Below are 24,662 nucleotides of genomic sequence, written 5' to 3'. Positions count from 1 at the left end.
GTATGCCTGCATTCAGGGCCAGCCTAGGAAACACTTATGTCTTTCCCCTGTAAGGAGAGTTGCTGCTGTGCATGACTCACGGTTTAGGACATGGCACCACGTCCTAATGCTTTCATGTAGAAGACAGGCCATGTACAACCTTGGGTGACTTACATGCAGACACATTTGGTACCAGCTATTTGCAGAACTGTGAAAAGGGTTCTATCAGCTGACTTGCCAGCCACAAGCACTGCCTAGATTGCATGTTACAAACAGTGCTTATGTTTAATCGCGAGTCTTGCATACAAAATAATTAATTTTTTTTTACAATAAATTTACCAAAAAAAAATGATTTACAAAAAATCCTTTGTCTGTCACAGCAGATTAATTTCTTTTTTCTAGACTCAGAGCTCTTCTCGATCACTGGTGAGCTCCAGCCTGGAAGGAACAACCTCGACTTCAGCAGCCACGTGGCTTCCACAGGGCTCCTCAGGGAGCATACCTCACCCCCTGTCATCTATGGCAACTCCTGAAGATGGGTAAGAGCTGTTGGGAAAGGAGGCCACTCCCGAGAAGTCGGTGTAGCCATTTTGTATGTGTACACTCTGAAATCCTGTCCTCTGCCACTGGAGTCTCTAGTACTAAGGGGCATGTCTTCACCACATCCCCTGTGGTGGTTTCAGGATATGGTGGGCAAGGAGAGTTTTGACATACTAGACTGTCTCTGAAGGCAACATTGTTCAACTCCTGACAGGAATTGTAGTAATTTACTTCTGGCCACACCACAGCAAAATGCAGCAATGAGATTTTGAGCCAAGATGCAGTTTCTTTTCGTGCCCAGGTTCTAGTGCAAGTCCCAGATAAATCAGGCCATACTTAGTGCTTTACAGCTTCAGTGATTTTAAAAAGTTTTAATTCAAATGGAGGTCTGGAGTCGGGGTCAATACTAAGCAATCCATCTGGTCTAATATCTGGTGGGTTTTTTATCCTTCCAAAAAATGTTTCAGCAGCTCATAGGTTACTAATGCTCTAAAACATCAAGAATTAGGTTGAACTCTTTATTCAGAAACTTCTGCTCTCTGGTCCTGCGCAGGTTTCACATATTACTCTCAGCTAAAGCACTGTGCTATTAATTTCTTGCATGTCATGTTATTCTGTCTTGGGGTTGGATTTGGTTATTAAGGCCCCTCTCTCTCAGCCAGTCCTAGCTGAGTAAAAGATTTGTCAGGAACTGAATGTTTTTATTCTTTACTTCATTAGCAATTTTACTTACGGTCAGCATAACAGAAGGGAAGGTGCCCCGTATACTGCTCAGCCCTCTATCCACAGCAGTGCTGGTTTGGCAGGGGGCTAGGGCATGGGTGGTGAACATTGGCATCAAACCATTTGGCCATCTGTTCCTTTTTGGGTGGTCAGGGAAATCCCAAGGTTCTGAAGATACACATCTTCTAAGCAGGCTGTTGCTGGAAGTCAGCTGAATTCTCTGAAACCCTGAGCAACCTTCTCTGCTTCCTCTTTTCTGTCTGCTGCAGCAGGGCAAATTTTGCCTGAGTAATGTGGGGTGTTCACCTTTTAATAGGTGCTTTCCTGAGCAAGGTGCCTTTAGGTTGCCTCAGAGCTTCTCTTCAAACCCTGACTTCACTGCACAAGGCACTGTACAAAAATTCAATAGTTGTAAACCATATGGGGAGCAGGCAGTGATTTCAGGCCCCTTGTACTCAGTTCACTTCCTAGGTTCTGTTAAGGCTGAGTTTCAGTGTGGTTTGTGCAGTCTGTGTAGAGAAGGAGTGCAGATCCAAACTTCCAGGGTGGGGGTCTGCAGGATGCCACCTCAAGGCATGTTTTTGTGCCCTACAAGGTAGCTCCTATGATTGCAGAGAACTCCTGTAAATTATTCTTTTGGGTTGTTTGGGTTTTGGGTGGGTTGTGGGTTTTTTTTCCCCCAGTGCAGAGCCTTTTGGTGTTGGTGTTACTTTGTGTTTTACATCTGCCATCTTATGCCTTCCCTTCCCTGCAGGGAAGATTTTGCCCATGTGATAGAAGAGAATCTGAATTACCTCGAACTGTTTAGCAGTATTTTGCAGGAGGTGAGACAGGAGCAGAACAGCAGCATGATGGTAAGTCTGTTGATGTATGTCTGAGGACCTGAATTTTAAGAGTCACAGCAGGGTCATTTAGGGGTGTGGAGAACTCCTTAAATGGGGTCATTCATGATGGTGTGAATTGCTGTGTCTGGCATGTGATGTCTGTCATCCCTCCTGGACTCTGTTAGCATGCCGCTCCTTATGGAAGGTAGCGCTTGGTGCTAGTGTTAGCCAAGTGGTCTGTGGGTCCCCCCTGGCTGGTGGCGCCTTCCGCTGAATGCTGGTTGCATTGTCAATGGGAGAGCCGCGATATGTGTCTGCACTGGAGTGGGCAGAGTTCTCCAATTCCAGAGCCCTTTCCTGATCATTAAGTGAAGCTCTCCCTGTGGCAGAAGTGGAGTTTTAGAGACTCCTAAGATGACTTTCTGAACGAATTGGTATTTGAAATAGCAAGAAATAACAAAAGTAACAGTCACCCAGATGTTTTGATGCAATCTGAAACTGTTCCTGAACACTAATTTAGGCCAGTAAGCTATTGCTCAAAAGAGCCCCGTTAACAGAAGAATGAAGAGCACCACAGAATACCAGTCTTTTAGATGGGGCTCTCAGCTGATTTTAGAAGCTGTATCGTAGAAGCGCCTGTATAAATACAATGAGAAAAGGACAGTTAAACATGTAGATTGACCTTTCTATAACGGAGAAGAGTCGATACAGCTTCTGTTAGCATGAGATTATCTCACAAATTTATTGCAGTCCTGTAAAGAAGTCAAAGATCCACTGATATGCCATAACTTGGATTTTCAAAAAGAAGCTTAAAGGTCTCTTTAGGGATAACTTCCATTCTTATGGGATAAAAAAGTTGAAGCTGTGTACCAGTTGTAACTGGTGAAATATGAAGGAACAGGAGGTTGCAGAAATGGAGGCCGTTGATGAAATGGGGCTCTTTTAATTCATAAACCTTTTAATGTTATAATGTTTATGAATAATAGTAACTCCAGTAAACTCTCAGTTCACTAAGTTATTTGGGATGGTGAAATAGAAACTTACTAGTAGGAGTTGCAGAGAATAGCAAGGGCTTGAGCAGTGTGAATGGGTAAATGAAATTAACTACCGATTAAGGCAAAGTAATTATGTTAGTGGGGAGGAGAGCCTTAATTATGCATACCCCAGTCTTCATCCATTGGTTGATGAACGCTTTGTTTGGTTTTGTTCCATTCTGACAGGGTTAAGTTGTGTAACACAATCTCTCCTGTCTTGTCTCCTTGCTGTGGCTGGAGATCAGCGAGAAGCTATATGACTTGGCTTCTTACCTGCTAATCATCCATGTCTCTGTCACCTCCCATATCTCATTCCAAGGTGCAGCATCTGTCTGGCATGTCTTAGCCCAGAAAGATTATTAATTGTTGTGGAATCATGCTCTATAGATCATCTGTTTTTTTACGTTTGGTTTCTTTCCCCTTTTCCATGCATCAGGTGACAGAGGTTAGGCAGAAGGAAAGCAGCAGAAAATGGGATTTATCCTCTTTGATTCACTTGGGAAGAAACAGAGGAAAAAAGAATGAATAACCGTAGGAACCTTTATTCTTGTGTACATTTGACTTGGAGCCTTTCTTTTTCATTTGTGGTCTTGCACTACTGCTAGGTCCCTTGGTGCACTAGGAAACCACACAGTAGGTTTTGTGCAGACACAAAGCATAATTTCCAAAGTGAGTAGAGTCTGTGACATGCCTGAGCACTGCAATGAGTACGGGGGATTTTTGTATTGGGGACAAACAGAGTTGTGAAATTACGAGATTACTTTCAGCTGTTAGATAAACATGACTCTGAGAAGCGAGAGATTCTGGGTACAGAGTGTCTCTTGGTCACCACCTTGGAAATACTCAGTCAATACCATTTCCTGCACTTCATTGTCTCCTTGCTGCTTCTTTCAGAGTTTTGATTGGAGCTGGCTCAAATAGCTGCAGGAGCTGATGTGCTGCTGTCTGCAAAGTGCCTGTGTGCTGAGAGGTGGCTTGGCGGCCTTCAATGTGACAAGCTGGAGAGGACTGGTCCGTCCATCACCTTGTGTTTTATAAACCTCAGTGGAGCTGATCACAAAGGTGTGATGGTCGGTGGCAGATACACCACTGGCAGCACCAAACAGCGTTTTGCAGGCTGTTGTCTAGTTGGGCTTTCGACTAAACGAGTAACCCCCGTGCTGGAGCCACCCGCGGCACCCGCTGCCCTCGCCTACGGGGCACTGTGGGCAGCCGGCCCTGCGCGGCCTGGGCAGGCAGTGGGAGGGCAGAGGCTGGCAGCTGCTGTAGGGCCCGGGCCCCGCTGCCGCCGGCCCTCCCGCCTGCTCACGTCTGTAATATGAATGTATAGATTATATATATTTTAAATAGAGTCGATTGCAATAAATGCTGTGGAGAGGCTGTGGGTGCTTCCTCGCCGCGGGCGGGTAGGCCGCGCCCTCACGCCGTTGCCGGGCAACAGGGCGGCGGCCTGGCGCGCCGTGACGCCATCGGCGGGCGCCGCGCGGCGCGCGCAGCTGGGGGGCGGTGCGCGTGCGCGGCGGGGCGGGAGCGGGGCCTCGGCCGCACGTGGGCGCGCGGCGGCGGCAGGTGAGGGGCGCGCGGCGGCGGGCGGGGCCGGGCCGGGCCGGGCCGCGAACGAGAGCGGCGGCGGGACCCCGGGCCGCGGTCCCCGGGGCGGCGTGGGGAGTCCGGCCGCGGGCCGCCACCGCCCAGGCAGCGGCCTGAGGGGCGGGGCAGCCCCGGTGCAGCGCGTGTGCCCGCGCCCTCGCCTCCGGCGCCGGGGGTCGCGTCAGTCGGGGCTCGCCGCCGCGGTAGTACCGTGCCGCGGTAACGCAGCCTGGCGTGGAGGCGGCGCCGCCCCGCTGCGGAGTCGGGTCCGCTGGGCGCCTCGGGGACGTTCCCCGACTCGGAGGCCGAGGGGCCGCGGCGGGGGGAGGGCGCGGAGACCTGGGTGCGGGTGGCGGGTGCCGGCGCCCCGTGACCCGGCGGGTGCCGCGGGCGATGACGGTCCGTGTCCCGCAGGTGATGCGAGGATGACCATGGCCCAGGCGGGAGCCGTAGTTGCAGCTGCCATGGGACTCCTCGTCTTCTTCCTGTACTCCTCCATCCACAGGGTCGAGGAGGGGCACCTGGCCGTGTACTACAGGTACTGTTCCCTGCCGGCGCCTTCACGGCTCCTGTGGCGTTCCCTGGGTTTCGCTCTAAGCTGGGCCCCATCCCTAGCCCCGGATTGCCTCGGGAGGTGACTGCTCTCCCGTGCTTCCCTCCGTGTTTTGCCCACAGGTGGGCACAGGCCCTGTTGTTTCTGCTCTCGCACCAGAAACGGCGTGGGCCTGGCCAGCCTGGCTCCGGGCAGAGCTGTTACACGCTTTGGTCTTTCTGAATGCTCAGCTACTCCTCCTCCCTCCCCTTCCTCCCTTTTTGTGGGGCACAGTTTAGATTTGGAAGCTTAGAGGACCGAAGCTCTTGGTCCGTCCACTCTTGTCGTGTTTGTCGATCTCTCCCTCTTACCTTGAGGGCTGTTACCTCTGTCCCAGGACTGGCAGTGCCTGCTTCGTTGTTGCTTTGAAATGAGTCTTCTCCTGGGCTCGGGGCTCAGAGCTGCGCTGAGTAGCGTCTGTAGAGCAACTCACTGTCAGTCCACAGCAGTGAGTAGTTACAGTCATTAAATACCTCTTGACTAAATTTTGCTTCAGATTTCAATAAAGGGATAGAGCAGTTCAACACCAGCCTTTCTGCGTTATTTTTCCCTTTCTGCTATATTTCTGTCCTGTCTTTTCTGTCCTTTGCACTCACCACCAGTTTCCTCTGTGCTGCTCTTTCCTTTAATTACAAGCGTGTTGAACAGCACGGGCCCTTGAAGGACGCTGCAGGAGACCTTACTGCATGCCAAGGATCAGTCGCTTAGAGCTGTCCTCTGTCTCCTGTCTTTTAACCCCCTGCCATTCCCCATAAGAGACTGCAGGTTTCCTTTGTGCTTTGCGTAAGGGACTGTGCCAAATGCCTTGTGGAAATTCAAGCTAGCAGTTTCACATCAACTGCTGGATTTTTTCCATGGTTACCAGTGAACTATTTAGAGAGGAAAATCTGTGGTCTTGAAGCTCTTTGCTAAATTCTTCCGTCATTGCAACATTGCAATATCTGCCTTCTCTAAGTGTTAATAATCAAATGATTGTTGAGTTGCAGCAGGCAAGTATAGTACTCAGTCAGCCCTTTTGTAGGGGAGTTGGTGGTAAATTTGGTGCAGATGAATAATGTAATGTGCGCTGCCATAGCTGTGACCCCTGGAAGTTTGAATGTACTTGCTTGCTCTCAAAGCCAGCACTTACTGTTTTCCAGTTGCTTGAGCCTTTTCCCCATGTCTCTCTCTTTCTGTAGGGGTGGTGCATTGTTAACTAGTCCGAGCGGACCAGGCTACCACATCATGCTCCCGTTCATTACCACGTTCAAATCCGTGCAGGTTAGTATCTTCTCATCTTGGAAGAGGCTGAGTGGAAGCAGATGTTGGTAGGGATATTGCTGGATGGGAGTGACTCAGGCAAGGCGTTTGCAGAGGGGCTCGGAAATGTGATAGTCAGAGTAGCAGCTCCTAGGAAGTCTTTGGTTCCCTCTGTCTTGGGTGCCAGGCCCAGCTGTGTGCTGAGACTTGTCCTTTTGGTGGAATCTCCGCAACGTGCATGTGTGTCAGTAGGGACAGGAGATGTCTTGCTCTGGGAGGACAGTCTGTGTCTGTGGCCCTAGCTGTTTCCTAGGAGAGCTGCAGGTCTTAGTGCTGCAGGAGCTGAGAGCAGAGAAATGAGCACAGCTGCCTTTCGACCTCCCAAAAGGCAGTTGAAAAGAAGTCTGCTATCTGCCCATACCTGCAAAAGCCGGGAGGGAGGCAGAGGGCATGTTTTTGGCTCCGTGTTCCCTTGTAACGGTTGTGAGTCTTGGCACAGCATGATCTTCCTTGGAGAATGGGAGTTGTTTTGTGAGCACTGGTTGTCTTCTTATTTCAGACGACGTTGCAGACTGATGAAGTGAAAAATGTGCCTTGTGGGACAAGGTATGTTTTTCCTTTATATTTCTTCTGGTGATGCGTAGAGGCACTCTTATTGTGTAGTTTGCCGCTAGCCATTTACAGTGCTGTGACACAGAGGCTGAAAAGTAAAGACACATGGCCTAAAATAAGTCCCAAACGTAAGTGTATACGTTGTACTTAGAAATACAAGAGCAGGAGGTATGGGGAGGAGCACTCTTGCTTTTGCTGACATTGATGTTCAGAGGGTATTTGCATTTCTAGTGATGTTCTCTGGATTTTTCTTGGTTCCTTCCCTCCGTTACTCTGATAGTCCATTGCTTGTGCTTTGATCTGCCCTCTGCTTTGCGGTATTTCTGGTCTGAATCTCATGGCGAATAAAAGTGCTCAACCCAGCAGTGGGCAAAAGTAAATGGTGAATGGGAATCCTGATGGGAGATGGTTTATTTTGAAAACAACTCGAGAAAATCAGTCTTCTGGAATCATTTGAGCATTTTTGGAATTGACATTTCACTTGATGTAAAGAGAGAGTGAGAAAGAATAAAGAGTCCTATGCATGGGTGGCACCTCCCTGCTTCATAATTAAGCTGATTATTTTGTCAGCACAGATCTGTATAGTTTTAACAAGCAGAGTGGTAACAGGAGAGGGCTAACTCAGCTGGGTTGCAGATCCTGTTGTGTTGGTTCATTCACAAGATAAAGTGATGACCAAATTGTTTCTTCAGGATAAAAACAAAAGTGGTGATTCTTCTTGTATTCTAGCTTTAGGGTAATCAACAATATTTCTGTTTAAAAAAAATAATTCAGTATGACTTGAATGACGACACATAACGACCACGTTGAAATTAAAAGTTGAACATTAGTGGCAGCATTAATAAAGCAGAGTTAATTTTGATCGGGTTTAGCCCTTATTGAAATGAGTTCTTGGAATTTTTCCTATAGTATCAGACATCACTTGAGCTTAAATATTAACATAAAGTTCTCGTGGGCCCTGGCTGGTTTTGGTTTTGGATCTCTAATCTCTTTCAGGAGTATCTGTAGATAATGCTAGTGTTCAGTGCTGCAGCCAGGGCTTTGGGGTCAGGTAAAGCTTTTAGATCAAGTGAAAAATAATTGCAGGAAGGAGGAGTAAGACTTATGTTCTATATCCATGCCTTTTAAATGGCACAGTTTTTGTGCCACAGCAGAGTTTTAGTGATGTGTTTAGTGGCAACTTTTAGCTCATAAATAGCGTAAATAGGAGTAATACTTTACATGCTGGACATTGTAAATCAGCATCACATCTCTGGGCCAGGAATGGTGTCCTGCTGTCCTGCAGGCCTTCTCAACAGACCAAGAAAAGCTTTCTGCTGAAGCTTAACCATGTTAGATGTGCTAACATAGTCAAAATTTAACTGTGCTGCTTTGACCCTGCTTGAGCAGAGAGGTTGAACAAGATGACCTCCAGAAGTCCCTGCCAGCCTCAACTATTCTGTGCGTCTGTGATTTCGGAGCTAAATATTCTGATTAATTCTGTACTTTTAGTTCATTAAATTCCTGTTACATTTCAGCATTGCAGGATTCAGTTGTGCAATACAGGTGGTTGTGAAGTTACAGGTAATAAACATGCTTTAAAACACCAGACAGCTGGTGAAGCAGTTCTTGGTTAATAATTGAGTACACTTCAGACCAAAGGTCCCAGTAGCCCTTTCCGTTTTTAAGGTGTTAACTGCAGGAGCCTTGAAATTTGGTACATTTGGAATCAAAGTCTGTAGCTGCTCCATGCCAAAGCTTTGAATCCACATTTCCCTAATAAAACATTAGCTTTTAAATAACAAATGAATCAACTGAAATTTCACTATCCCAGTTCAGAGTTCATTACAATAGGTCCTAAAGAGTTTAAATTTCCTTAATTGATTATTAAACTATCAGATTTTAAAGGCTGGGTTTCTCTTCCACCATATTCATATTCCTGTTCCCTGTATCCTCATCCACATTATGAAGCTTCTGAAGGTTGTGTGGGTGTCCTACCCCCAATTTCTGCCTTACCTGTCCCATTTATAATTGACAGTGTTAAATGAATACATTAAATGCAGATTTTAAAATACTTTGGGACCAGATGACTGATTTTCATAAAACAGCTGTCACCTCAAAGACGAAAACCATTTCATTACAACAGGTGGAATATGTATCTGCTCAGGGCTGTGGATTGTCTCTGGTGTCCGAGGTACCTGGCTTTCCCCAACAACAAAATGTGCACACAGTTCCTCAGAAAGTTCAGCAGTTTCCTCATGGCAGGTCTGCTGATCTCTAAAAAGTGATGGAAAATCAGTCTGATAAACTAGTTTTAGAATCGCAAAGTATTCCAAAGGACTGACTTGAAGAATTAATTGAGAATGAATATACTCACAGGTATGTTAATTGTGGAATGCTATAAATAGGTTGAAAATAGTGTTGTGCAGATAATGCATGAGATAATTATGTAAGTGGCATTTTTCTTTCAAACTTAGCTGGAAGGAATTGTGCTAAATATCGTGCAGGTTTTTACAATGCCAAGAAACAGTAAATAGCCAGGATGCCAAGCAATAGTACTGATCAAGCTTTAGATGTTTATTTGCAAAGGTGCGAGAATCGTCTTGTGCTTCTGCTGCAGATGGTTGGCAGGAATGGAAACAGAGCACTGGAGGAATGCTGTTCTCGGACAGATACCTGTTTGTTAGCCAGTTATGTGGAAAAACGTCATGAATATTGCAACTGGATATATTGCATTAATCCCTGTATCTCTGTAGACTAGATCTGACCTTTAAGCCAAATTTTTACATGCTCTGATTGCCTAACCTGGTCTGGTCTTGTTTGTGCTCAGCTCTAGCAATGTGTTAAACCTTTGCCTTTTTTCATGGCCCCTTTTTTATGGCAACATTCTTCATTTTTTCCCCTTGTCTTCTGTCCTGGCCTAAGCTAAAATCCTGAAATGTGTGAAGCTTTTAAAGGTCTACTGAAATGCCTGCTAGTGTATGTTAGTCTCCTGTAGCGTTCCCCGTACACTTTCACTGTGTCCTGTAAAGTTAGGCAGCATTGCTTCCTAATCGTGCTTAAACTTCTCCCAGGTACACATAGTCACCGTGTTATCCTCCTCTCAGACTTCCTATGGATTTCTTCTTGTTCCTCTCTCCCCAATCAAAGAGACTGCTCAACTCAGTGCTGCTCTGTCTGACCGGCACCATGAGCAGCTCTGCAGCGAGCACCTTCGTGGGTGTGAGTAGCCCTCACAGAGGCTGCAGACACCAGTGTTACAAAGGCTGTGGCAACTGCGGTGGTGTGTTGCACTGGATCTGCATCTGACAAGAAGCAGGCTCTGGCAAACAAGGATTTTTTGAGAACGGTAGTGATTTCTTGAAGTGGAAAGAGCATTGTCTGAGCCAGCATTTAAGCTGTAGATGCCAAAGGGCAGGGAAGACAGCTGTGGATGATGAGAGGATTTGTACAGTTGCAGGTCAACCAGGTATGTTAATCGGTCCGAATCAGTGCATGGTGCTCTGCCAGAGCAGGCGTCCCAAAACTGCCCAGGCTGCTGTCTCCTGCACCCCAGGAATTACTAACATCTTCTGGACCAGGCTGTTTGAGAGGAGGTTTGTCTGAGGTGCTCACTTTAACATCAGCGTTACAGTTCAGTTTGGCTCCTGTGTTTACAGTGGCATGGTCAAGAGCTATCGCCACTGCACAATATGAAGAGATGATGGGTCCAGCAGCTGGGTGGATGGATGGAAAACACAGTGGAAGTTCTTTGTAGGCTTCGTTTAACGTTAAGCCCTCAGTGGGGAAATAGGTGGCCAGCATGTTTGGGCTCTTGAGTACGTGTTTCCTCTAAGTCATTGTCTGACCAGCAGCAGGACTGATAGAATTCATTTGTGCCCCGTGCTGATTGAGGTCCTTGGCAGGGTTGCTGTAGGCAGTGTTGGTTGAGTCAGGCAGCAAGCAGTCCTCTCTGGTCTGAGGTGCCAGCCTTTCTTGTGCATGAGGTGGTAAGGGGCTGTGAATGAGTCCTGCATAGGAGGCAGATTGTCTCAGGTGCTCTCTTTGTCCTTTTAAGATCCTTGTAAAATTTAAGTGTGAAGGACCCCAGCATAAAGATGTGCAGTGGAGGAGATTCTGGTGGAAGAAGCCCACGCACTCTGCTTTGGTTCCTCACCGGGATATCTAGAGATACCCCAAGATGGTAGCTGGGTTTCCCTGCCCTGCTGGAGATGTCATAAGGTGACTAGAACAAATCAGGAGGATGAGAGCTGGTTCAGAAGATCTTGAGGAATGCTGTTGGACATTATTTCCAATAATAGCCATTTGATTTGATGTGGTGGGGCAGAGCGCAGAACAGATGAGACGGAGAAAAACACATAACCCCGCACCATTATAACTGCTTGTGCAGCCTGACATACCTATAAAGGATCCATAAGCCTGTCTTCTTTAAAAATAACAGTAATGGTTCTTGAGAGAGGGCCGGCAAGAATGGCCATGACCTAAAGAGAAATCTGGAGTGGAAAAGAGATGAATACTCTTAATAGTAGTATCTCACTGGGAAATAAGTCTCTCTTTAAACCACCACTATCTTTTCTGCTGGCTTCTCCCTTCCAGCAGACAAGTTCAGTCCGTCACCAACTTTTTTAGCTCATAGCTTGCCATGAAGCAGGTAGATTTGCAGAGTGAACACAGGCTGTGCCTGGGAGAGCTTTTTTAAAGAGCACAGACACAGGCAAGTTCAGGTGATTTTTCTGCAGGCTTAGCTTTCATCTGCCTGAGATTAAGATCTGCAAAGTAAGAAACTGGGTTTGTCATGGGGGATACATTTGGAGTTCAAACATCACAGACACCAAGTTTGGAAATGTGGGAGGTCCACTTATGGAGATTAGCTGTCTCTATAAACAGTTTCTGCTAAAGCTTCTGGCTTGTGATTTGCTTTTGCCCCGAGAACAAAATTGCAAGAGTATCGTGCTTTATAAATAAACACTCTTGAGAGATTTAAGAGCTGTTGAAAATTAAGGCTTTTTTCTTCACTGTAGTTTGTGGTTTTCTCTGGTGTCACAGGTACCTAGGGGTGGGCATGACCTGCTGAAAGCCACTTCAGTAAGAGCACAGGCTGGGATCAAGCCCTGCCTCTGATTCCCTCTTGTTTTTCTCTGCTAGTCCAGCAGTGCATGATTCCTTGGGGGTGAGATGTATGGAGCTTCTTGACAGTGCACATGCCTGGGCGTGTGTGCACAGTTGCAGTGTTACCGGCGAGCTGTTTGCGACATGACATTGAAGCAGGGAATGTAAACTAAAGTCTGTTACATGCTTTGTGTCTTCCTTTCTGACAGGGTTCTTGTCAAGTTCCTGCTGGAGTTGGTAAATGTGTGGATGTAAACTAAGGGCTTTTCTATTTATTTACTGCCTAGAAGAGCTGTGGTGCATCTGCAGTTTGTGTCTGGTCTGCTGCTTGCAGATGTCATCTGTTGTCCTTCTTGCCTTCCCTTCTTTATGGTGGACTCCCCCTTTCTGATAGTTGCAGCTACATTCCTGGTCAAAAAACTTCTTCTTTTGCTGGCTAGGTAGAATACAAAGTGAAGTGAAAGTGCTTTGCAGACTTGCTGGAGCATGCTTTTGATTTATGGAGAGAGAAAGAGAGACCAGTCTGTACAAAGCTGGGATTTGCTGCCATCTAATTGCAAAATGTTCAAGTTAGAATTATTCTGGGAAAGTTTCGTAGCATTTAGTAAAAGAGGGATAAAGAAGACTTTGCTTTAAATATGGACCACTGTTAACAGTTGCAGTAACAATTCCTGAATTCTCTTTTTCACTTACAGTGGCGGTGTTATGATCTACATTGATCGAATAGAAGTTGTGAATAAATTGGCACCGTATGCAGGTATTTCCTGTCCTGTTTCAACAAGCAGTACTGTGATAGTCTTCACTCATCCTGTAGCAGCTCTGTCTTCGTTTGCAAGACTTCCATTTTCTGTGTCTTGTTATTCCTATGTTTCCCAGTACTTAACACTGAGTTTCATGCATGTGTCTGCAAGCTTTTTGAAAAGCCACAGATTTGCAAAGATTAAGATAAATTCTAGGATTGCTTCTGCCCTGTACGCTTAGAAATGTGATAGGTGCTCGATCCTATTGCTTGCTGCTGAAGGGGAGACCACCTGTGTAACTAAACATACAGGACAGAGCCCCCAGGTGCTTGCCAGCTCAGTTCCTGGGAAAATTATAAAAGCAGAGCCTGTGTAGGAGCCTCTTACCTTCTTACTTCACCAGATTATTTCACCCATACAGCTTTTTTTTTCAGCAGCATAGCTTAATGCAAAACGCTAGTGTTACTGAGGCATTGAAGAGTGAATTCATGTCATAGTTTTGGGAATGATACTTGTTTTTACTTTAGAATAGTATCTGTTCCTATGCATGCAAGTCCTGGACAGGCTTTACTGTTTCATTTCTTTATGCAGATCATAAAACAGGACTGTGCAGTGTATCTTGTAATTACTCTGCTCTTTGAAGTCATATGTTCCCAGCAGCATTGGTGGAGGGATCTCTGCAGGTGTCTTCTCTGACCTTCCTCCCACTCACAGCAAGCTTCTGGCTAACAGCTGGGCAGAGCAGCTGTGGCTTTGTCCAGCCAAGTCCTGAAAATTCCCAAGGATGGAGATTTCCCGCCCGCCTGTCCCAGTGCTGCACTACTTTCCTAATGCTGTGAGCTGTTGTTTTGTGGTTGTGGCATTGCAGAAAGCAATACATGTCGGTGGTGACCTGTGATAATTTGCTTACTTCCTCAGTGTATGATATTGTGAGAAACTACACTGCAGACTACGATAAGACCTTGATCTTCAATAAAATTCATCATGAGCTGAATCAGTTCTGCAGTGCCCATACCCTGCAGGAAGTATACATTGAGCTTTTTGGTAAGTGGATGGCAGCTGGATGCACCCGCCAAAGGCTGTGTAATCTCCCTGTGCTGTAGAATATGTTACAGCAGGCTCCTGTGAGCCAACAGCCGCTGGGCTGGAGTTGCAGTCTAGAATCCACCTCCCTATATATCCATGTGCCACTTCCCGTGTAACTTTAATGATTCAGATTTCTTTGCCTTTCCACATCTGCATGTGGGAATTTGATTTCAGTCCTTTTCCATTTAGGACTGAGTTCTGGATGCACAGAGTAGCCACTGTGCTCTTGTGCGAGCAGTTGTGCCCCTTGCCTTCACTATGATGATGGTTTTGTCTTGTCTACTTCTACTTTTAGGCCCCTGTTCTGTCATTCAATTGACATTTTTATTTTAAAAGCTTCCTTCTGGCTGTTCTTAGCAAGTGAGACCGGAAGGGATGTGCTCTCAGTTCATTGCAGTGCTCTAGTGTTTTCACAAGGGAATAGCAGTGGTTCAGGAACGAGCAAATCTGCTTGGATCCTACCTGTAGCAGCAAAGACATAACAGCATCCTGTTCCTTCTTGAGTGGCAGAGCAGGAAGGTAAAAGGTTGTCAGAGACTGTACATCTTTGAATGTTGTACTCAAACTTGCCAAATACCTGTGGTCGGGAGTTTCCTGGTAGTACCTGCAGCTTAATCTGTTCGTAACTGGCCATTTCTGTGGAAAGATCTTCCTGGAGCTTGGAAGTGGCAAAATGCATTTTTTCAGTAGCAGGTACTGGATCCTGCAGGTCACTAGAGGCTTAAGGCAGAGTTTGCTGCTGTCAGCAGGGCTGGTGTGAAGGGAAGGGACTGCCACCACAGGCCCTGGGTGCTTTCTCTTGCTGAGACGCTGAAAGCGTTTGCCCTTAGCTCAGATACCATGAGTTCATCAATAGCTGAAACTTTCTAGAGACACTAGTGTGTGGCTCTCCTTTCAGGAACATTTTCCAGGCGGTATAGGAAGGGAAACAAGGTACTGAATGATCTCAAAAAGCATCTTTATCTTACACCATAGAGACACCTGCTTTTCAAGGCCAGCTGACACTCTGCCACATAAGCTGTTGGAGAAAAGACGATAAGCTAAGCAGTCTCTCTCTTGTCCTCCAAACACAGATCAGATAGATGAGAATCTGAAGTTGGCCCTGCAGAAGGACCTCAATGTCATGGCACCAGGTCTCACTATCCAGGTAGGTTCATTCTCTAACAAAAATTATTCTTTTTTTTCCACCTCTAATTTGCTTACCTTTCACCAGATTGATGAGGTTTTCTTGCTTCCATTTTCCACATAATGTGAAATAGTTGAACCTTGAGTTGAGGTTTGTCAGGTGAAGACTGTCCAAATGACAGTGACTGGATGAACAAATTGCTCCTGACTGAGCTGGAAAGCAAAAAGGAAACTCACAAAAGGTGGAGTAGGGATCAGTGAGCTGGGAGTGCAGGGGCAGAGTTAAGAAAACCAAAGCTCAGCTACGCATGGACCTAATGATGGCTGTGTAGGGCAATACACAGGGCTTCTGAGGTGCATCCACAGCAAGAGGAAGGCCAAGGAAGCTGTGGAGCAGGGTCACATAGTGACCAAGGATGTGGAAAAGACTGAAGTACTCAACACCTTTGACTTCTTTCTGCCAAGATCTGCCCTTGGGCCTCCCTGTTCCTTACCCTAGCAGCAGAGTCTGCAGAAGTAAAGCATTACCCACAGTAGAGGACAACTGAGCAGATCCACACAGAAGTCTGAAACCAGGTGGGGTGCATCCCAGGGTGCTGAGTTGCTGGCCCATACCATTGTGAAGCCACTTTGAAAGATGACAGTGGTCAAGGGAGGTCCCTAATAACTGGAAATAGGCAAATGTCACCCCCGAATTTGAGGAGGGTCAACAGGAGGGAAGAAGTCCCGTACCGTCAGCCTGTTCCCATTCTCTGCAGTGTTTACATCGCCATTTCAGTGGCTTTCAGCTGCACTCTCCACTTTCTTGGTAGCCCTTTTATGGGGTTCCCCACGCTGGGTGCAGTATCCAGATGCAGCCTCCTTGGTGCCAAGTAGAGGGGCATAAAAAATGCCTTCAGCCTGCTGCTGAGCTTTTGCCAGTGCAGCTCAGGGTGGAGCTGGATTTCATGGCCACAGGGAAAAGATGCTGCCATATAGTCAGCTTGTGTTTTGATTCCTTCATGCTCTTTTTTGCAAAGCTGTTGCACAGCAAATTAGTCCCAGTGTGTCCCAATGTTAACATTTGATTGTTAACAATATCGACAGTGCACAGTAGCGTTTCCATCTACTAGATTTAAGTAGGTGATTGAGCCATTAAATAGATTGAGCCATTGGCTTGAACAAGATGAAGCTAATGAAGATTTTCAGACCTGGCAGCTTTCCTGATTACAGAGGAATCTTTGCAGTGTTGGAGAAATGGCACTTCTCAAAACTAATCTTTGTTTTGGTGCGGGGGGTATTATGGAGGTAGAAAGAATATCCTCCTGTGCGCTCTGCAGTGGCTGGTGAGGTGAGCTTTCTTATGCAGTAACTTTCTAGGGACTTGGAGAGGCCTAGCTCCTAGTGGCAGCTTAGAAAATCCTTTCACTGAAGGATATTCTGGTCTAACATCCCAGTGCTGAGTTGAGGTTCAGCCTGGAGAAGAGGAGGCTCCAAGGGACACCTTATTGCAGCCTTCCAGTATATAAAGAGGGTTTATAAAAAAGGTGGAGAAAGACTTTTTAGCAAGGCCTGTAGTGAGAGGACAGGGGACAATGGTTTTAAACTGGAAGAGGGTAGGTTTAGATTGGATAAAGAGAGAAATGTTGTACAATAAGGGTGGTGAGGCACTGGCACAGGTTGCCCAGAGAAGTCGTGGATGCCCCATCCCTGGCAGTGTTAAAGGCCTGACTGGACAGGGCTTTGAGCTACCTGCCCATAGCAGGAGGTTTTTGGACTGGATGATCTTGGAAGGTCCCTTCCAACCCAAATGAGTGTCTTGCTTTAATGATAGGTTGGCTCCTTCTGCCCAGGCATGGTGTTTGCAAGGACCGGGGTGCCTGTCACATTGAAACAACTTTTCTGTGTGTACAAAGACTTGCTTGGATGTTTCCATACCCCATTCGCCTCTGTGGAAGCCCCTCAGTTCTTTGCAGACTTACTGACCCCAGAGAGAAGCAGCAGGTTTGGCACTAGATCTACAGTGAAGGTGGAGCAGGAGGGTTGTGGACTGTCAATCTGCATCTCCCAAAGCTCAGTAATGAGCCACACAGCATGCCAGTTGAACAGCAGTAGCTCCTGGTCCTGCTCCTGGAGGTGTTGCCCCTCATATTTCAGAGAGAGTCCTCCACAGAGCAGCTTAGCAGTTGTCTCTGGCATGTACCAGTGTTGTGTCAGTATCGCCATGCACGTAACTCTTGGTGATCCACAGTTGCCAACAAGAGCAGCCACCCATGCCCTGCTGCTCTCCCCTGTCTTCACCACTATGTCTTTCATTGCATGTCACTTTTGCAAGCTTTTCCCCTGGGAAATCCGCTCCTGAGCTTGTAGCCTGTCTCTGTTTTGCAAGTCTTACTCCTGCAATTTGATTTCATTGCGTTTGTGAGCCCCTTTGTCGAGCAGTACTTTGGGAAGTGTTGTCTGGTGATGTTCAAAGAGTCTTTGCAATGGAGAACTAAGCTGCTTCTAACCAAGGTGGTGGACCTCTTTAGCCAGTTTACTGCACGGGCCTTAATTGATCACTTAGGTGCCATAAAAGGTACAAAGATGGGAAATACAAATGTAAGGCACCTCTGTGAGAGCAGCTGTGCTCAGCTGTGTTGTACAAGAGGATTGTGAACCTTTATGTGTGGTCTTGGATCAATGTGGAGATGTCTAGAGTAGTACAGCCTGGTTTTGCAAAGACATTTCTTAGTTACACAGCTTGCATCAAAATGTTTAAATTAAAGTGCACTCACTTTTTTTTTTTTATCCATAGGCCGTGCGTGTTACAAAACCCAAAATCCCAGAAGCCATTCGAAGAAATTTTGAGCTAATGTGAGTAGCTGTACATGAAATCGTATGAATTGGTTTTGAGCATCCAGAACAGGCATAATGCTATTAGAAAGCTCTTAACCTGATGCTTGGAAGGTGAAAGGTGAGCTCTAGTCAGCGTGTGCTTGGCTAGGTGCATTTGTGCATTCTGTTTATCCATTTCCATAGCTCTTTCACCCTGAAGCTGTTCAGCCCTTCACAAAGACAGCTGCTCAGTCCATATCAAGGCTGTGTTCTTACTCCCTAATGTAGAGGACACTGGTGTGCTATAGAGGACACTGGTGTGCTATAGAGGACCTGTTAGAAGACTCAGGAACTCAATTCAGGGCTCAGGGGTCTTGATGTCTCATCCATAAGCTCCTCTCTGGCAGACTTGCAGAATTGTATGTCTGTTGTGTACCCATGGAGATCTCCTGTTCAAGCCCTTTCCCAAAACAGGGCCAGTGCCACAGCTGCAGTAGGTCACTGGGGGATGTGTCCAGCCAAGTCGGGGCATCCCTGGGGATGGGGATCCACAACTGCTCAGGCTCCATCCTAGGGTCACCCCACTTGCACGAGAAGAGGCTGTTTCCTTCGGCCCAGCTGGGTTTTCCCATGCCGTAGCTGGTGCTGTTGCCTCTGGGGCTCTCGCTGTGTCCCTCTGAGCAGGGTCTGACCCTGGTGTCTCCAGTACCCGTTTGGGCAGGCGGAGATGCTGTTGGATCCCCGTTTGCCTCCTCGTCTCCAGCTGAGTAAGCCCAGCTCCCTCAGCCTCTTGGCACACCCTGGCCTGCGCTGGACTCACTCAACATCCCAAGGGCCTCAAACTGTATATAGCATCCAGGGGTGGCCTCGCCAGTGCCAAAGAGAGAGGGGGAATAACCCCTTCCTTTAACTCGCTGGCTACGCATGCGCTCATAGAGCTGCAAACAGAACTAGTCCTCATGGCTATGAGGACATGGTGCTGGCAACTGACCGGCTTCTTGTGCCTCTAGCGTTTCATGCCTCGGTTTGCAGAGCTGCTCCCCGGCTCCATTTCCCTGTGATAAACGTTTCTCACCCTGCAGGGAGGCTGAGAAGACTAAGCTGCTGATTGCAGCCCAGAAGCAGAAAGTGGTAGAGAAGGAGGCAGAGACAGACCGGAAGAAAGCACTCATTGGTATGTCACCAGCTGGGAGTGCTAGCAGATGGGGGGCCAGACTGACTTTCTATTCCTACATTCCCTAATAAGCTGGGGTAGGATGTTGTCTTCCATTGCTGACAGCTCCCTGAAGGAGGCAGGGCCAGGCTGCACCGACAGTCACTTAGAAAGTGTGAGTGTTTGTGCGGCAGTGTCTATGTCCCGCCTCCCTCCCCGCAGCAGTGAACACCTCTGTCCTTCAGCGGGGCTCCTGCTGCGGCAGGCCAAGAGGTAACAGCCCTGCCAGAAAAACTGCCTGGGCTTGAAGTTAGATGTCCCTGTGCCAGGGGGACTTAACACTTGTAAAAGGGATGTCATCCAGTGCAACTCTAAAAACATCAGCACTGTGTTTTCTTTCTGTAACTGTATCACTTAGAGTACAAACTGGCACTGTAGGGTCCAAGCAGAAAGGGGTAGGCAGCAGAGAGCAAACTACTTGTGTGGCAGATTCTGCAACCAGATGCTGGGGTCAGGGTGCTGATGCTCAAGCCCTGAGAAGTGAGTATCTGAGCTGAGTCTGTTGTGATTGCAGAGGCAGAGAAGGCTGCTCAGGTGGCCAGGATTCACTATCAACAGAAGATTATGGAGAAGGAAACAGAGAAGCGAATTTCTGAGATTGAAGGTAACCGTGCTGCTGGGGTCATCTTCTAGCTAAGGGTGGTGGCAGACAGAAGAACCTCAGGACTGGGCTCATAGGCATTGCTGTCCTGCAAAAACAATACAAGGTGCAGTAGCACAAGGTTATGCACTGGGGTCATTTCTCCCCTTTGTAGGTACCTCTCCGGGAAGCCAGCAGTGCAGGTACACAGCCAGCCGGGCTGTGCCATGGGCACACCTGGGACAGCTCAGCTTTTCCCCAGGGGACGAAGGCTCAGGTGCTAGTGACTGTTCACTTGCTAATGCTTCTTTTCCTGTCTGTCCTCTGTTGCTGTGTTAAGATGCTGCGTTCCTAGCAAGAGAGAAAGCAAAAGCTGATGCGGAGTACTATACTGCTCAGAAGCTGGCTGATTCCAACAAGGTGAGCACTTGAGAGCTGGTCAGAAGAAGACTTGCTCACACTTTTCCTCTGCACAGGAGATTAGGATCAGGTGGGCAGCACTGGAAAAACACATAACAGCCCACAACCCAGGAAGCAGCTGCCTGAGATGAAATCTGATGATGTGGTGCCCAGAAAGTTGTCTCTTACAGTCTCTGGTTTCTCTTTTTGTAGCTGAAACTTACTCCTGAGTATCTGGAACTAATGAAATATCAAGCAATAGCTGCGAACAGCAAGCTGTATTTTGGTGACCGCATCCCCAACGTGTTTCTGGATTCCTGTGCCTTCCAACAAGCCAATGTGAGGACTGCCCAAGAAACCAGCCTTCCTTCACAGGAGGCCCCAGAGACCTCTGGAGAAAGCCACCTCAGAGCAAAGGAAAGCACTGGCTGACAGAGATAGAAAGCCAGCCGGTACAGCTCAACAGCTAGCCCAGCTGTGAATGGGGATGGTGCCCTGTGCTGGTGGGGCGGATGCAGCGCGTGTTGGACACCTTGTATATAGGTGGCAGTTGGGTTGATTTTCTTCTAGCAACACATTGCAAGTGCTCTGCCTCTTCCATTTCTTCCCCTATTAAACTGGTGCTTCCAAATGAGGGATAATCCTGTACTAACATACCTATACTGGAATATTAAAAGACAGACACCAGGAAAGCCTTCCGCAGCAGGTGCAGTTATTTAGCAAGCATTACTCTGGAGCTAGGAGATGTAGCTTTGAGTGCTATGTTGCCGCACACTGGCCATTCCCCAGTGCTCCTCACTAAGGCTGAGCAAGGAGGTTTCCTTCGTCCTGCCGATGAAGCTTTGCTTTGTGGACTCTGAAACGTGTTTCTACCAACACTATCTTAACGCTCCTCAAGGACTCCAGTGGAGTGGGCTCTCCTTGTCAAGCAGAGGCTGTGTGTTCCTCCTCAGGTCAAGGCCTGGCAAGGAGTGGTTTGGTTTGGAATACGTTATTTGAATAGGATCTGCATAGCCATTATCTTCTTTCCTGTAGGCAGTGGCACTAGATAACAACCTGGAGCAAGCAATTTCTAATGGGCTTTTATAACTCCCCCTCTCCAAGCAAAAGCTAGCTGCCTGTGACTGACTGTAGTATGTTTCAGCTGGGTGGCTGGATCTCGCCTTGCATCCTAAACTAGATTTCAGAGTGCGTGGAGCACCTCCGAGCAGACAGTTGGGAACAGAGCTGGGAAATCTTTGCTCAGACCCCAGCCTCCCTGTAGGTCTTTTCACCAGGGAAAGGGGGCTGAAATTCCACTGCTCTGCCTTGCTGGCAAAGTGAAGGGGAAGAGAAGAGTGAAGGGACCCCGCTCTGTGGCAGATGAGATGTTTGACAACTCGGCTGCGAAGCAGGTGAAGCATTGATGCTCCCCTGGGCAAAATCCACTGCCCCAAGAAGGAGTGGGACCTTGTCTCGTGTCCTTGAACAGCCATGGCGGGGAATCTGTTGCTGGTCCTCTCATCAGTGGCCAGGCTTTGCTGCGTTGCGGGGCTCTTAACTCACAAATGGTGCTGGCAGGATGATCTGCTCTTCTGGTTTGCGTTGTAATATATCCAACCCCTGCTCCCTGTGTGCTGCTGCAGGGTGAGAAGTAGACATGCTCAGGGGGTGGGGGAAATCTGCTGGTACGACCTGCTTTCCTCTTTTCCTCTGTCCTCACCTTTGCCAGTAAGGACGTGATTGTTTCTAGGACCTGTTTCTCTTTGAGTTCTGTGATGATCCCAGATGATGGCTGGGGAAGCAACTGGCAAGTTGCTTGAGCTGGAATGCCATTCCCCAGCTGGTAGCACTCTCTGCCTCTGAACCCACCGTATTTTCAGAGACTGCCTCTCCTCCACCAGCCTGGGATATCTGTACGTCCGTCCTGCTTTCCTGTCCCCTTGGGTGCAGCCGCGTGCAGTGCCTGGCCCTGGCGCGGTTCACTGGGCAGGCTGGCTGGTGGTGACGCTCTGGGCGCTCAGCTAGTTGGTGCTGGTGTTGAGATCTGTTGCTGGCACCATCTGCCGTGTTATGGCAAGGGGAGGAACATGCTTAGCTTTTGCCTTGGTGAAACGTTCAACCCAAAACAAATGGCCTGTGCTTCACCTCTGCTAATGATTTCCCCCGACGAGTTGTGTGGGCTTCAGGCTTTCCAGTGCTGCTTTCCTGTCCTGTGAGGCTTGACATGGAGGATGGCGGTGTCTCTCCTCAAGGAAGTTTGGTAACGTACGGTGCCTTACGCTGTCTCAGCTCTTGCCCTGACTGCCGCCTCCATCTCTGGGGCAGAGCAGGGGTGCGCTGACCCTGCCTCTCCTGCTGCTGCTGCTGGCCAGCTGGGGTGATACATGAGTGGAGGACTTTGCAGCAGTTTCAGGTGGTCTTTCTTTCCTCCGTCTGTCTGCAAACTCCTAAGGCCCAGTTGGTGCTCTGCTCCAGGATACCAGCTCCTCTTCAAACCCAGCCGTGGCAGGAGCCAGGGACCAGGACCCTGCCCCAGTGAGAGGCTAGCTGAAGGTGCTGAGCACCAATGCTAGCTTCAGGGTAGGTCATGCATGAGTGTTCTTCCTTGTGCTCTGAGGATGAGAGGAAGGGAACTGCTGTTGCCAGGAGGAGAGGTTTCTTGCTTTTGCTGTATATGCTTGGTGCACAGGGGATGTGGCACAGCCATGTGCCTGGCAGAGCCTATCCTGGGGAGTACTAAGCTGAGCTTTTGCATGGGGAAACTTGTGTCATCACTTGCTAGAGGCTTGGGCAAACGGTGCCCTTCTGGCAAAGGGCAGCCTTCAAAGGATGCTGGTGGGCAGAGGAGCAGGAAGGATGTCTGCATGTTGTGCTGGAAGGCAGCTCAGCCATCAGGCAAGGCAGAGCTGAAACATGCGGCTGATGTAGTAGGAGAGGAGCAGGCAAGCACAGCATTAGCCCCATTAGACCCTGCAGTACCCTTCCAAGGGGAAGGGTGCCGGGGCAGGGAGGGGATGGCAGTGTATTTCATAGCTGTGGTGTTTGAAATGTCTCCTGGAAGTACTGTTTGACTTGCAAGGTCCCCCTTCTCCTGTGGGAAGGGCTTTGAGCCAGTGGAGTCGCATCTCTCTGGCTTTCCATCTGTTTGGTGTTGCCAGCTTGCAGCAGGCACTTTGCGGCAGAAACACGGCCTCTTCTCACCCAGCAGCAGCGACTTTGGTTGAATTTGGAGACAAAGGCAGGCTTTATAGAACAGAAGCACTCCTGGAGGGGATGTAGACTTGTCTCCTTGTGGCACTCACTGGGGTTGGGTACTACCCAATGCTGGCATCAAAGGCTGGTTTGATGGCTGGAAGTGGGTAGGTTGGCTACCCATGCTGGCTACCCATGCTACCAAATGCTGGCTGGACAGGGTAGGTTCTGCCAGCCTGCAGATGTGAAGAAGCAAGGGCACAAGGGGAACCACCAGAAGCAATAACCAGGCAGCGCACAGCTTTCCTGCAGCGATCACAGTGAGATCCCCGTGCAGGGAGCAGGAAGGCCTTCCAGGCCGGTAAAGGAAGGGCTGCTTCCGTGTGGACCTGAACCTTGCTGGGCCTCCTTGTGGCCACCCAGGTGGGTGCATGGCTTTGCCATTGGTGGCAGTCATTCTGGCTAAGTATCATCCTGCTGTGGCTGGGTATGCATCAGCCACCCTACACGTGTGGTCTGAGGGACACTGGGGGATGCTCCTGCAGTCTGAAGTCCTGCAGCAACACGTGTGTGATGCTCAGTGCCTTCTGCAAAAGCCTCTATCCCTCTCTGCTTCCGCAGCCACCTCTTCAGAAGCCTGAGTAGGTATGCAAGAGGAGGGAATCACCACAGCTCTGACACCCTTGTCTGGGCTTTGCTTCTCTGAGCTGGGAGCTGCAGAGCAGGAACATAGTTGCAACCAGGAACATGGGACGGAACTGGTTTTTCTCTGTTCAAAAGGCCTGTGTGGTCCCATGACTAAAGGGGTCTACCACTGGATCTGCACCTTCTTTAAAGAAACATGATGCATTTGTTCAAGTTTACATGCACAGTGTTAAGTTCTTTTGATAAAGCAGAATAAAATTATTTTGTTACCATTGCCTTGGTGGTTTTGTGTGTCCTAGGGCCACTGTCACTGTAGGTGTGACATGTCCTTAGGTCCCCACCTCAGCCGCCTTGCTCGCAAGCTACCCGTGCAGGAGCATTTCCCCAGCAGGCAGTGCTGCTGGGTGGGAGCAGTGTCCTTAGGGACTGATGTTGCCTGCAAGCATGGATTTTTGTTTTGGACCAAGATGATGGTAGCCAAGCTGGTGGTGGGAGTCATGGCAGCCAGTCTTCGGTCACAGCGCGAGCCTGGGGTCTGTTGGCAGCTGGGAGTCAGTGGTACTGTGTGCCGGGGGGTCACAGGGACTCTGCAGCATCCTGCAGCCCCTGTGGCAGCTTTACTTCGTGTGGTTGGCAGAAATTGTTGCCATTCAGCCCCTGTGGCTCTGGCACAGGCTTTGGGA

At 48.4% G+C, this 24,662-nt stretch overlaps 2 protein-coding genes across 5 annotated transcripts in view; both read left to right on the top strand.

Annotated features, from left to right (window-relative positions):
- Nucleotides 1-4,478, top strand: part of CHUK (component of inhibitor of nuclear factor kappa B kinase complex) — a 31,599-nt gene extending 27,121 nt beyond the window's left edge. For all 4 annotated transcript variants that reach the window (XM_055810360.1, XM_055810370.1, XM_055810379.1 and 1 more), the window contains 3 exons: nucleotides 382-518; nucleotides 1,997-2,096; nucleotides 3,995-4,478. In XM_055810360.1, the coding sequence (XP_055666335.1) occupies nucleotides 382-518; nucleotides 1,997-2,096; nucleotides 3,995-4,021 (264 nt within the window). In that variant the 3' untranslated portion in view covers nucleotides 4,022-4,478. The remainder of the gene's footprint in view (nucleotides 1-381; nucleotides 519-1,996; nucleotides 2,097-3,994) is intronic.
- A 103-nt stretch (nucleotides 4,479-4,581) lies between these two features.
- Nucleotides 4,582-24,254, top strand: ERLIN1 (ER lipid raft associated 1). Its single transcript, XM_055810529.1, is given in 13 exon segments — nucleotides 4,582-4,669; nucleotides 5,105-5,228; nucleotides 6,461-6,542; nucleotides 7,081-7,127; nucleotides 12,917-12,978; nucleotides 13,880-14,005; nucleotides 15,121-15,194; nucleotides 17,949-18,007; nucleotides 19,051-19,142; nucleotides 19,696-19,785; nucleotides 20,102-20,181; nucleotides 20,374-20,517; nucleotides 20,519-24,254. Coding segments are annotated over 12 exon segments (1,092 nt in total). The 5' UTR covers nucleotides 4,582-4,669; nucleotides 5,105-5,115; the 3' UTR covers nucleotides 20,642-24,254.
- Nucleotides 24,255-24,662: the final 408 nt, after the last annotated feature.

Source organism: Falco peregrinus, chromosome 1 (assembly GCF_023634155.1).
Source record: "Falco peregrinus isolate bFalPer1 chromosome 1, bFalPer1.pri, whole genome shotgun sequence".
In the NCBI taxonomy this organism is placed as follows: Eukaryota; Metazoa; Chordata; class Aves; order Falconiformes; family Falconidae; genus Falco; species Falco peregrinus.
This window is presented reverse-complemented; position numbering and strand designations above follow the sequence as displayed.